Source organism: Myotis lucifugus, unplaced genomic scaffold (assembly GCF_000147115.1).
Source record: "Myotis lucifugus unplaced genomic scaffold, Myoluc2.0 scaffold_150, whole genome shotgun sequence".
Lineage (NCBI taxonomy): Eukaryota > Metazoa > Chordata > Mammalia > Chiroptera > Vespertilionidae > Myotis > Myotis lucifugus.
In genome coordinates, this window is record NW_005871198.1 from 1,928,324 (window position 1) to 1,943,126 (window position 14,803).

Genomic DNA, 14,803 nt, shown 5'->3' on the forward strand with positions numbered 1-14,803 from the left:
AACATACCTACAGGTGGAGGGAAAAGGGGAAGGGGAAGAGAAGGGAAAGGAAAAGGGAGGCATGCTCCCAGGAGGGAGAGTGCCTGTTGGAAATTGTTTTTCTATCTGTATCCAATGCAAGTTTCTTTATAATGAGAATGGATAGGAATCCATAGTTTGATAAATTGTGTTAAAGAAGTTTCAGCCACTTTAATTTTTTATTAGACTAGAGCACCATTATTTTATCACACAATATGGCTGAAAAAAAGCTTGAGTGGGAGTTGAAATGTCAACTCTGCCATTTTTTGTTGTTCTTGTGGTTATATTAGTTTTAATTTCAATACATGGCTTTCTTCCAGGAAGTGTTTAAAGGCATTTATTCATTTTGTGAGGGTTGCTTTATTTTAAAACTATGATAATACGTTATAGAAATCCACTTAAATATGGCAGGTAACTGCAGCACACTGAAAACACTCGAACTGGTGTGTGCAGCAGCCAACCCCTTCACCTTGTATAGTCCCCAGGCCTCCCAGAGGCCTCACTTACACCTTCCGGCATGTGGCCATCTGGCATGCGAACAGGTAATGCCCATCAATATCTTTAACATCAGTGAAGTTCACTTTCTTATGTTGTTAGTTTTAAAAGTTCTCAGTCTTTCTGCATCCACAAGCAGGGTAGACACCCACCTTGGACCATTCCTGTTAACTAATAAAAGGTTAGATAAACAAAGTATGATTTCAGATAATAGTCAAAGGGTGAAATGTGTAGCTCTGTGATTAAGCCCTTGAGTTGTAGAGACACAAGAGCATGGCAGTCTCTAATGATCCATGTGATGATGGAAAATGTATGGCCTCTCTTCAAACATTCACGTGCTTGTCTGTGAAATGTTTGTTTTTTATCTGTAGCTACCTCATATTGTTATTTTGAAAATTATATTTTGTCTTAAATGTGAATTGCTAGCACATTTTAAGATGCTAACATTTTAATAATTCTAATGTTAATGATATGAGAGAAAGATGAAAATTACTGGGTGAAGTTTACTCTATGACAGTTTTAGAGATGGAAGACATATATTTGGTTGGAACTGGGAAATCAAGCTAAAGATTACACGAGTAAAAGGATTCTAAATTCACAATGATCTCATGATATGTATATTAGATAATATTGTGATATATCGTTAGAAAATTTAATTTTTAAAATTACTCCCTATTTGGAAATGAATTGATGAGACATAAAGAGAAAAAAGTATAAAAAACATCTGAAGAGCACAAATTCTGCACAGTGAACCAGGAAATTATTCTTGCTCGTCTCATATTGAAGGGTCTGCAAAGGCTGACCCAGGCGAAGGAAGGGCCAGCTCTAGAGATGTGTATGTATATTTCGTGAACTGGAATAAACATGTTTTCAGTAACAATGTCTTTACAAGTAAGTTGTGTGATGAGGAGGCCTAGTGTGGTGGCAAGAGCATAAAATTCTTATTTGAGATTCTAGAGCTATGACTATGAAAATCATGACTACTTTCATATCACTCAGTAATAATAATAGTTTTACTGTCCTTAAATGAGTATGGTGAGGATAAATGATGCAAAGGAAAAAAATCCTCCAAAAGTAAATGTCTGAACAAATTTCATTTGTTACTATTACTATAAATAACAATGATTGCAGATCATTAAGAATTACTTAAAAATATAAACTCCCTGAAAACCTAAGATTCAGAGTCAAGATCTTAGAAACTAAATTAAATTATTGACTAATTTTCAACAGATCAATTTATTGCAGTTTCTTGTTTCTTTTGTGACATGCTCTTTGTAAACAATTTATTATAATTTAAAAATAATAATATAATAGGAGACAAATTTGGAAACAAATCTATTTTCTGTTTTTTAACTTATTTTATAAAGTTACACATTGGCTTATTTTGTAATCACTCTCATGATCATGCATCTCCTAAAATGTAGTTGTTGTTTTTTTCATTTGAAAGAATAACAAATCATTTTTTCCCCAGTGAAAGCTACTGTACTCTTTGTGAAAAAGATGGAGTAAGTATTGGTCTAATTTAAACCTGATCAGGCCTATGGTGCTTTAGTTTACCGTGAAATAGAATTTCCTTTATATATATTTATAGCTTGCTCTAATTTATATGGTATTAAGTGACTATATATAAGGAGGGACTTTTGGATTGGCTATAATAGTATATGAGAAATAAGTTAATCAAAAATTTTGTGTGCTCTGCCACTTAGTATGCTAAACTGGGTACTCAATCATTTTCTATGGGAAAACACACAGATATATAGATGGATTTTTTTTCTTTTTGCAACAGAGACATCCAACAAGACAGCTCTGAAGTGTGTGATTAACTTGAAATAATGGTAGGCCTTAGGGTTTCGGGCTTTTTCTACTTCATAACATTTTAGGTCTGTTATTACCTTAGGTGAACCCAATTCCCCAAGAAAGAAGATGCTAAATTCATTTTCTATGACTTATGTCATCAATAAACCTAGGATAGAAAAAACAACAGTGTGTCTCTAGTATTTACGAGATTCTAGGTAGCTATTTTTTCAAAACGTATTTCACAAAAACTGCTGAAATTTCTACACCCTGATAATGATTGTGGACTCTTAGAAATAAATCTTCACACACAGACAAGTGAGATTAAATGTTGCGGGCATGCACATGTTCTCATGTGCGTACACACACACACACACACACACACACACACACAAATTCATTTACTGTGGAGAATTCAAGAATACTATTTTATTAGATTTTTCCTGACACAAGACAGAATAAAATAAGAAGTTCCTTCAAAGTAAATGTTTCTTTGCCTTACAATCTTCAAGTACACCAGCAGTGGATGAACACTATTCAATTTCTAAAAGTTTTCAGGACAGATCGTACATGCTACCTTACTCATTCCCACCAAGATTACATCACCCACACTTTTCCAGGAAATTTATATCTACAATTAACCAAAAATTTATTTTTCTGAGCAAAGATCAACTATAAAAATAACTGGACTCTTGAGTTTTCACCCTTATTTTTATCATCACCAGCTGACTGCCAACACTTTTTCTTCTCTTTATGCACATTTTTCTCCACCACAAGTTATGCATTTCAAACTGCTCCTGTACATATTCCTGTGCTCTAAACCATGCCAACCTTTACATTGGAAAAAAATTGACTATTTTAAAGTGTAAACTTCACTGTCTTTAAGTACAATCACAATGTTGTACAACCCTTACCAGTATCTAGTTCTAGGTAGATTGCTTTTGTAATTATTAATTTACCATACGAGTTTCCTTATAGAATCTCTTAATTCTGGTGTGTCTGGAGATTATAGTTATGGGAAAATTGATCTAATCCAATCCTCTCATTTTAAAAATGTGATCTTGAGAGATTAAATGCTTTGTTCAATATCACACAATCAGTATCTCATCCAGATTTTCCATTTCCAAGAACAGGGCCTTTTCTCTCTCATGGTATTTTTTCTTGTCTCCATTTATGTTGCCTGGGTCTGGTGATCCAGTAATCTACACACAATACATTCAAATTTTTCCTAAAAGAATTCGGGATTCAAAGAAGTATATCTAATCTTTTAAAAAAGATACATTACTTTTAAAAGCTACATTATACTTGTTTTATAACATTGTTGCTGTGATTTTCATAGAGAACTTCCATTGTAAGAACTCTCTTTAATTCACACAATTCTATTCTTAGGTCTTTTTAAGATTGTGGCGGATAAAACTCCATACCTTACTATGGATGAAATTATAAGGACCATCCATATTGGATCAAGTAGACTAGGGCATCCTTGCTTCTATCATCAGAAGGATATGGAACTAGAGAATCTTGTTATCAAGCAAGGTGAGAAAATCATGCTCAACTCAGTTGAAGAAATCAATGAAGAAATAGTGGTGAACTGTGGTGTGGTAAGAAACCATCAAAACCACTCGTTTACTTTGCCTTTGTCACAAGAAGGAGAATTCTACGAGTGTGAAGATGAACATATTTATACTCTAAAGGAGATCGTTGAATGGAAGATTCCAAAGAACAGGACACGAACTGTGAAACTTACAGATTTTTCAAATAAGTGGGACTTACCGAATCCATTCCCTGAAGGCTTTTATGGTGCTCTGATACTCAAGCCTGTTTATGAAATTCAAGGTGTGATGAAATGTAAGTATCCACTGAAAATGATGCTCCATGAGCAGGAGCATTGTGGGGTTTGGGAAAGGGAAAGGCTTTGGAGTGAAGAATGGTACTCTGTCCCGTCTGTTCCTTAATGTGTCCCTTACTCCTATTTTTGTGAGAACCTTTACGTCAGCCGCCATCACTGGTAATAAATCTTCCCTACTAGCTGTACGTCCCTCTGACAAGGGAAATGATGTGAGAAATTAATTTACACATAGGTGTGCTTTAATTTGTAATCTTTAGGGAATTGTTTCCATTTTAAAATAGGAATAGCTGGAGAGAGCATTGTTACCCTAAAGAAATTAATATCTTGAATTTTCAGGATTAGATACATAGGGAAAGTCTTGAACTTGCAGTCCAAAGTCCTGAATTCTAAGTCAGAATCCATGACTTAATAGATGGTGGCTTTGGGTGAGCCATTGATAAACAAACAAACAAACAAACAAACTGTCTATGTAAAAAGGATGATGATATCCCTTTGCCTGCCTCTTGGAGTAGTTTTGAGAATAAAATTAAGTTCTAGTCAGGTACTTTGTATAAATATACTTGAGAACATAAAGTAGTATGTAAAAGTAATTGGTCAACATGTACCCCTCTCTCCAATTCTATATATCTCTTCTATTAATACTGCTGCCCACTTATACAATTATGAAAAAGTTGATGTGAAAGTTTGGGTAGGTTTTGAAACTACATGCTAAATTTTGTTTTACATAAATATTTAACCAAAAATTAATTCATTTGAAACAAAGGTACAGGTAAGGAATTCCACTCAAATAGTGATTAAAAGATTGAGGCCACAGCACGATTATTTTTTAATATGAGGTTGCAAAAAATTTTAATTCTCACTCTGGTGTTTTGTTAGTAAACCCAAAATGTGCAGTCAAAATTAATAATAGAGTTTTCCTCAATATTCTTAAATAATGGATAAACTTTTCTCATTTTGAAATTTGTTAATTTTCTAAAACCATTGGTATCTCCTATCACACGGCTGCAGCTGAAGGCCAACCAAAAACCTAAGCATCTGAACAAGATGTTTACATTTCATGAATTTATATTAGGGATCAATAAAGATTTCTCTGAGGAAATGGCATTGAAAAAAGACCTGAAGGACAAATAGGCTAACAAAGAGGGAACAACTTTGGAGGAAGTGTTAGCAAGCAGCTTGTGGCAAAGCAGGTAAGCAAGTGATTGGAGCTATAGTGCACCAGGTGTAAAGAAAGAGAGGAAGAAGGCAGGTTGAGACAACTAGCAAATCATGCAAGACAGAGTGGAATGAATCATGGAGGGTTTTGAAATATATGCTAATGGGTTAGCATTTCACAATTAATGAAGGTTTTCAGCCTGGAGGAGCAGGATCAGCAGAGTGCAGTGAGGCCATTAGGTTTGTGGCAGTGTTGGGGATTAGTACAATAGAAATTTCAAAAGTAACAGACAGAGAGAAGTAGTTGTTTTGACAGGCATTTAAGAAATACAACGAGTAGAATATGGAGAACTACTGAAGGGGGTAAAAGTCAACTTGAGCCATAAGACGTCTGGCCTCTGGATTGATCTATTGGCTGGATGGTGGTGCAGTTTGTTAAATATAAACATTGACAGAAGAGCAGGGGATTTAAACAGAATTGTTTAGATGGGCTTAGATATGGTTTCCTGCTAACAAAGATCCCAGAAGAAATCCTTTGGTTGAAACAAAATCCTTCCAAAATGTTATGGTCCAATTTCCATTCTTTAATGACATGGAATGGAATCTTGACTTTAATTATTTTGAATCCTTAATTTCATGGGGATTATTTTAAACATTAGTTCCTATTGTATTACAATTTCAGGACAGATGTTCCATGAGACTGCTTTGCATGTGTACTGACTGCAGAATATTTCCTGGCAATGGAGGAAGGGCATCCAACACAAAATGCCCAGTTCTTAAAATGTCTGTTGTTGTAGGCATTGTTCTTCTAAATATAAAGTGTAGACTGTTTTGAAGATCAATTGTGCTCTTGTTTCACATTCTTTCTTATATAGAAGATTCAAACTCGCCTTGAAGTCAAGGGCATGTTGCTAGGTTGCTTTCCAAAGGCCTTCAGTGTCAGGCGCAGTTCGAACCCCTCTTGGCTGGAGCCTTTCCTTTCTAAAGTCACAAGAGAAAGAATAGGTCTGAGCCAGGGTTGGCAACTTCTCAAGAAACTTTAGGGGAAAAGGCAAGAAGAACAATATTGAGAACTGTATGAAGTTATGAAATATTGATACGCTGAAAAGAAAACATAGCAAGTAAGTAGAGAATAGAGAGAATAACGATATTCTACTTTTGGTATTAGTTTTAAATACTGTATTATTGTGAAAATTTAGCTTCAATTAAAAAAATGGCAAAAAGTATTTAAATGAAATATTTGTCCCAGAAATTCTTGGTTATAATCCTCATTCAGGCCTGAAACCCCTCTAATTCTCATACATTTAATATTTTTAATTATATCTTTTTGGAAAATAGATATAGATAATTGTCCAAAACCTCTACTTACTGGTCTCATATAAGTCATAATGAAATCTATTTGTACCTTTCTCAGGAAGGTAAAATTCATAGTAGTGTAAGAAATGGAATGCATAATATTTGCAAATGAAAAATTGAGTCAGCTATTTAAATTTACTTCCAAAAATTAGAGTTCATTATCATTAAAACTTTTTAAAGTATATTTTAAAGTATAGATTGATAATTATTTCTTCCCTAACTGAAATTTTAAGAGTTGGAAAACTGCATTTTCTTTTAGGAGAAAACTCAATGCCTTCCAGAATTTGTGGGTACAGTTTTTGCTCAGATATATGACATATTCATTCACATATGAGCAGAATATAGAAATCATACAAGCAGAAAGGTGATATCAGAAAGGCAGTATATGAATAATGTTTAATAGGTGATAAATGGATAGCAGAAATAAAACATTAATCTTTTAGTATCCTGAAGGAAAGACTACCTCATTTTATTTTTAAAAATAAATCCAATCTTTATCAAAGTCAAAAAAAAGTCAAATAGTGGTAAAAGGCTTATAACAAAGTTATCAGCAAACTTTGTTCCCTTGATCATTCCCTAATTCTGCAATTTCAATTAAACTCTTTTCAACATTCCATTCCTGCTTTCTTGTATTTGCACTTACATTTCCAAATAACAGTGATTTTGCTATTTTTCAAGTCACCGACTTTAGATAGTAACTTGCTCTACTTGGTATGGTGATGAAGATTTAATTCTCTTATATTTCTACTTCTTCTTCTCCTACCCCATTCTCTCAGTATATGGTAAATTATGGTTAATGTGTGTTTTTTTATGGTAACAATTCACTGCTGAATCAAGCGCTGTGAAAAGACTATAATTCCATTTTGCATAATTCTTTGGTTTTCTGTAATGATGATCTTATTGTTTCATGCTTGTTTTTCTTCAATCCTAAATCTTAAAGTATTCTTTAACATCTCTGTAAAAAAAAAAAGAAAAGAAAAGAAAAAAGAAAGAAAGCCATTCAGTGCCATTTTGCACTGAGACCAAACTGTCATAGCTACCTTTTCTATCATTTTCCCCCTGCAAGTATTCCTCCTGGAACCCTTCATTCTCATACTCTAATTTGAATTGGTTGCTTTCTAGACCTATTGCATAGGTGCTTGTCTTAGTCAGCTCGGGCAGCTATAACAAAGATACCATAGCCCTAACCAGTTTGGCTCAGTGAATAGAGCGTCGGCCTACGGACTGAAGGGTCCCAGGTTCGATTCCGGTCAAGGGCATGTACCTTGGTTGCGAGCACATACTTCCCCAGAAGGGGGTGTGCAGGAGGCAGCTGATCAATGTTTCTCTCTCATTGATATTTCTAGCTCTCTATCCCTCTCCCTTGCTCTCTGTAAAAAATCCATAAAATACATTTAAAAAAAAAAGATACCGTAGACTGAGTGGCTTACAAGCAATAGAAATTTATTTCTCACAGTTTTGAAGGCTGGAAGTCTGCAATCAGGGTGCCCTCAAGGTCAAGTTCTGGTGAGGAACCTCTTCCACGTTGCAGTCTCCTGACTTCTCATTATGTCCTCACGTGGTGGAGAGCAGAGAGAGAAAGCAAGCTGTCTCATGAATCTTATAAGGTCACAAATCCCATTCATGAGGACTTCACTCTTATGACATATCTAATTTTCATCACCTCCCAAAGGCCCGACCTAATACCATCACATTGGAGGGTAGGGTTTTTAGGGTTTCAAAATATAAATATTGGGAGACACAGACATTTCGTCTGTAACTGTGCTGTCCTGGGACTTATATTTTAAAAATCGCCCTCATGGTTCCCCTTTGACTTGCTTCGGTGTCTATTAGCAGTTTCTGAAATCAAATAATTGCTTTCTTGCTTTTCTTCCAGTTTTGAGGAGCCCATCCCCCACTTACTTCCTGAGATAAGATATCAGTTAGTTAATGAGACCACCTGAATATTTGAAAAATCTTTATTCTCACATAAGATTGATAGCTTGACTACTTATAAAATTCCCTGTTGATATAGTTTCTACTCAGTTTTGAAAGCTTTGCTGCCTCGTGCTCTACCTTCTGATATGGCCTTGGAGAGATTAGCCGCTGTATTCTGAAGCTGCACAGCAATGTCCTCTGTCTGTGATTTCATTGCAATGGCAGTTTTCCATATGGAAATTTAGGGCCTTTGTTTCTGGTATGATTTCTTTGATAATTCCCTTTTAACCATTTTTTTTCTCTTCTCTCTTTTTGAAACTTCTGATCTCTTATTGAAGCTCCCATGTTGAGCTAGGATTTTTTTCCCCCTCTCTATTTTATGTCTCCTTATCTCTGGTTTCCCTTTAGGGAAAATTCTTTAACTACATTTCCAACTGTTTTAATGATTTTTTAATTTTAGCTATCATATTTTTAATTTTCAAGGGTTATTTCTTACATAATTTTAAAAATGTTACTGTGTTCTTACTTTAAAGTAGCAATAGTTTATCTCTCTGAGAATGTTTTTACAATTTTTAAAAAAGATTTCTGCTGTTCCTTGCATTTTATCTGCCCTTTTTGGGCTTTAAAAAAACACACACACAAACTTTTGGTCTGTCATTTGTGTTAAATGTTCTTTCTCAAATCTTAGAGATAATCTGTCATTTGTTTATATCTTCATGTGAGACACTTTTTAATGAACACGTGAGGCACTATTTATACACAAGCTCTTTGCTTATGAATTTTAGATTTCATTTAGCCACCTTGTTTTTTAAAATTTACCTTTATTGTTGGAAGCATTACATATGCCCCCCATTTTCCCTCACTGACCTCTTCTAGCCTGCCCACATCCCCCACCCCAGGTCTTCACCACACTGTTGTCTATGTCCATGGGTTGATCTCTTCCCACCTACCATCCACCCCACCTTCCCTCTAAAACTCAACAGTCGATTCCATGTTTCTATGTCTCTGGATCTATTTTGTTCATCAATTTATTAGATTCCACATATGAGTGAGATCATGTGATTCTTGTCTTTCTCTGACTAGCTTATTTGGCTTAGTATAATACTCTCTCACAAGTTGCCTTGAACACTTGATTAAGATCGACTCAGTAGATTTCCAGCCCTGCACTATGAATTCAGGTCCAATTGCAAAGGATAGGTCCTCATATGCTCAGTTGATACTGAGGGTATTCCAGAATGAAATACAGTGGGGCCTTGACTTACGAGTGTCCTAACAAGTTTTTTGAGATACCAGCTGTCTCTCCGCCGATTTTTTGCATTGAGTTGATAGAGTAATTTGAGTTAACGAGCTTCTTAATGAGCTCAGTCTCGAAACGAATTAAACTCGTAAGTCAAGGCCCCACTGTATTAACTCTCCAAGGAAACATGCATGGCCCAACATTACCCAACTTAAATGTAAGTCTTTATTTTCTTTTTAAAAGTAGTGTTTAGTGGGGTCCCCAAAATTCACACACAGGTAAAAGATTTGTTGCAGCGGGAAATGCAGAAAAATACCACATTATGATTAACATTAGCTACAACTGCAAAGGGACTTTCCCTGAAAGAACAGGCAGAATGACAAAGTTTAGTGAAATGACTCAGCAGCATAAAGAGGAAACCAGTGCAGCATTTTTAGAGAAAATAGAAAGGACTTTTTTCTTTCTTTTTTTTTTCACAAGAGCTCCCTTTGGATAACCAGAAAACATACCCAAGCAAGAGCATTTCATGTTTGCCCAGAAAAAAATTTGGGAAGTCTAAACTAAGGTTTCACGAGTATAAATTATTTTTACTTCAGTTTAGTTTGAAACTGAAAAGCTTGTAATAAACACCTCCAGGAATGTCTCTAGTGCTTTGAATTGCTGCCTTCTTATCTCTTTATCATTTTGAAGTCAAGTTAACTTTTTTGGGAGATTTTCTAATTTAGCTTACACTCTACAGCTCATTTTTTTGTGTGTTTTTTTTTTTTTTGGTTGTTTGTTTTGCTGGGGGTGGTGTAGAGGAGGATTACATTTTCTAAAATAGCAAATGCTTGTTTAAAGAATATGTAACACACGCACACACAGACATGCACACACACACACACACACACACCCCACTAGAATTATATATACCCAAATGTAAGCAGTGCTAACATAAAGCTCATAAATTGATAAATAAAAGATTGTAAATCTTTTATCTTGTTTTTCTCCCCTTTTATTTTTTAAACATGACAATTTTTGTTTTACAAGAAAAACAAAACATGTTGATTTCTTTATCTTTCTCTTGGACACATACTTAGATATAATAAAATGTCTCATAAAAACTAGTTAACCCTATTCCAGTTTAAAAACTTAGAATATAATTACCAAATTCTGGGTAATTTTAAACAAATATAAATTTGTATTTTTGCTTTTGGTTATGGAGAACTTAAATCATGTAAGAGTAAAAAAATAGTATAAAAAACAGGAAAGATTTTGTTTTACTGTATTAACAGACATGAGAGCAAAATATATAAAATTTGAAGTTGATGAAAAATAATTGGGCAGTTTGAGTTGTCAGTACACTGGGCTTCATTGTAGATAATAGACAAAGAAAAGCAAATGCTCACATTTCAGCTTCTCTTCCCATTGTGCTGTCAAATTAATCTGCCAAATCCCTAATTTAATTTGGTCATTCTGAATCTCAAATAGTTTGATATAACTCCTGAAATAGCTATTCATCCTCTACCTGGTATTCAAGGGGTTGATTCATCTTCGTAATCTTACTTTCAGCAGGTCTCCTGTCTAGACCAAGTGCTCTACTTTAAAACCCCAAGACTGGATTTCATGCTAGTCACTGACTATACCCTATCTTGGCTTGTGATTTCTCCCCATCCTTACAGGCTCATATTAAAGCTGCATCTTTCATAATATCTATCTTTATCTCCATCCCCAAACTAGATGTGTTATTTCTTTCACTTTTTTTATTCCTACTGTGGATTTAATGACCCTTTTATGGGATTCCATTTTCTCTTCTCTCAGCCTATCAACTGTACTTAAAAAATAATTTTAGTGGTTGCAGTTTGCAATGTACATTTATAATCAAAGACCACTTTCAAATACTATCTGCACTTCCCGTGTAGTGCAGATACCTTATAACAGAGTATTCCAAATTTCTCTCTCCTTTCCCTTACAACATTACTGTCATTTATTTCATTCGTTATGAGATATATTACCTAATATATTATTGCTGTTATCAGTTATATCAATTAAAAATAGGAAAAATAAAATAATTTGCCTTCATTTATTCCCTAACACTCTTCCTCTCTTATGTAGATGAGTTTCTGACTTATATCATTTTTCTTCTCTCTGAAGAAATTCCTTTACATTTCTTGCAAAGCAGATCTACTCTCTTAATTTATGTTTATATTAGAAAGTTTTTATTTCATTTTGTAGGTCAGGTAAAGTTTTATCTTTACCCTATTAGGGTTTTATGCTGGGCCTGAAAATTAAATTGATGTTAGATTAAGAGAAGAAAAGCATAAAAATTTATATGTTTTAAGTGACAAATTTACCTAAGTTTTATGTGACACAGGAGCCCTTATAAGAAAATAAGACCCCAAAGGAATGGTGAAATCTAAACAAAGAGGAGAAATTGTGGAAAAGTAACTAAACTATGTGGAGGTTAAAGGAAGATGAGAATTATTTTAACAAGGTCTGTTTGTACAGAATTCTCTTGAATCCCCCTAGTTTCTTTATTCCTGGTAAAGAGAGGGCATCTTTCATATGGGGGCTTTTATCTCCTACTAGAGGCCTGGTGCATGAAAATTCATGCACTGGGGGCGGGGGGTCCCTCAGCCAGGCCTACCCCCTCTCACAGTCTGTGAGCCCTAAGGGGATGTCCTACTGATGGCTTAGGCCCGCTCCCCACAGGGAGCGGGCTTAAGCTGCAGTCTGGCCTCCCTCTGTGGGAGGCGATGGGAAAGCACCACTCCCATCACCCGGCTGCTGCTGCCACTGCTGGCCGCCATGGGTGGAGGGTGATCTGGGGCCAGGCCAGCTTGGGGAGAGGCTGTGGGAGGTTGAGGCACAGCAGGTCACACCCCGTCCAACCTCTGCGGAGGCATGGCACTGGAACTAGGCCCACGCCGCTGCCTCAGTGGCTGCCTTTGCAGAAGGGGCAGTACTGGGACCAGGACCATGCAGCCCCCTCTCCCACACCGCCTCTTCGAAGGGGCCGTGGCACTTGACTGGCTCATGCCGAGGCCTCTCCTGTCCCACCTCTGCAAAAGGGGCGGAGGCTGCAGCAGCGCCTCTCCTGTGGCCTCTGCAAAAGGGGCCACGCCGCTGAGCCTCTCCCACACTTCTCCCACACCATACTGCCTCTCCCGCACCACCTGGGATCCTCTGAGTCCCGCCGCCTCTTCCACGCCCCTTGGCCCTCATAGGCAGCCACTATGGCTTTGTCTGGATGGACTTCCAGAAGACATCAGTCTAATTAGCATATTACTCTTTTATTAGTAAAGATTTCTAGAAGAAAGGGGGATCTCGGAATGCTTTTCTTGCATCTGTACCTTTAGCTCAAAATAATCTTTATGCCAAAGTGGTATATTTTGGGGTGGCATATTTTGCCACCTTGACTTTCATAGGATAATCTCACTGGATACAAAATTCTTAGTTGGAGTTTTTTTTTTCTTTCAACACTTTAAATATAGCACATACTGTTTTTCTCTTTTCATAATTTCTGAAGAAAAATCCAATGTAATTCTTATCCATCTTCCTGGATAGGTAATATGTGTTGTTGTTTTGGGTGTTTTTTTTTATGTGTGTGTTTTTTTTCCCTTCTGGCTTCTTTAAGTTTTCTCTTTTCATGTTGACTTTCTGCTATTTGTCCTGCTTATTGTTCTCTAAGCTTCATTTGTTTTGGAAAACGTTCAACCACTATTACTTCAAATATTGCTTCTGTTCCTTTCTTCTTTTCCTTCAGGCATTCCCATTTCCTTCAAGTGTATACGTTACACCTTTTGTAATTGTCCCATAGGTCTTGGATATTCTATTCAAGGGTCTTTATTTCTTTAAAAGTTACTTAGACAAAGACAGATGATAGATATTACATTTATCTTGAACATATAACTTAATCAGAGCACAGCAGGAATAAATACATGAAAAGCCGCAGAGATGGCCTGAAACTTTTTCCTCTGCTACATCCACTAAATGGAGATTTAATTAAAAATTACGATCTATAACCCAAAACACATTCAACCACATACTCATACAAAGCGAGGCTAAGCAAATCTTTCTTTACATACGCTAATCAAACGTCTTTCTATGAAGAAAGAAAGACCATTATTGTCATTTCAAAATTATTCAGATGGTTATTTCAAACATTTTACCCACTCAGGAAAGGAAGTATCTTAAGATCTCTTCTACAGCTCCTTTTCCCCCCACCCCACCCCACCTTCTTTTTGGGAGAAAATGGGATGTAAAAGTTGCTTGATCCACAACTTAAGTACTGCAGTGAAGAAGTGTGGGATATTTTAAGGTGTAACATTTGCCTTTCAGCTTAAAATATGAAGTCTAGATGCAGCTACCACCACACAGCCCCAATAAGGAACAGGCCAAAATTCTCAAGAGTTGGAGTGGGTCATTTATTCTATTTTAACATTGAGATAGTTAAAGAATAATGCTCGGCCCTGAATTGTACACTTTAAAGTAGCTAATTGCATGGTATATGAATTTCACTTCATTTTTTTTTTCAAGTACTTGATGCTTTAAAGGCTTTAGAGCCCTAGCCGGTTTGGCTCAGTAGATAGAGCATCAGCCTGTGGACTGAATGGTCCCGGGTTCAATTCCAGTCAAGGGCACATGCCCAGATTCCTGACTCAGTCCCCAGTGAGGGGCATGCAGGAGGCAGCCAATCAATGATTCTCTCTCCCCATTGATGTTTCTATCTCTATCTCCCTTCCTCTCTGAAATCAATAAAAATATATTTTTTTAAAAAAGGCTTTAGAAATTATACAGAGGGAGGTGCTTTTAAGGGGTCCTTTGTAACAGAGCACAACAGTGAGTCTCAGTACCAAATAGAAGCTGGAACAACAAAATTATTCTAGGTACAGTATGTTCCAGTGCCAGTTTGGAGCTTCCAGGAAACTTTAGAATAACTGTAACATATGAATTTGGGCTAAGAAGAAAGTCAGGTCAATAGCTACCTTAGAAAGTTTGAT

General features: G+C 36.1%; 1 protein-coding gene across 1 annotated transcript in view; it reads left to right on the plus strand.

The window, feature by feature from the left end:
* THEMIS (thymocyte selection associated) overlaps nucleotides 1-14,803 on the plus strand; it is a 124,186-nt gene that overhangs the window by 40,578 nt on the left and 68,805 nt on the right. Inside the window, exon 3 of the mRNA XM_023759152.1 lies at nucleotides 3,697-4,155. Within this exon, the coding sequence (XP_023614920.1) occupies nucleotides 3,697-4,155 (459 nt within the window). The remainder of the gene's footprint in view (nucleotides 1-3,696; nucleotides 4,156-14,803) is intronic.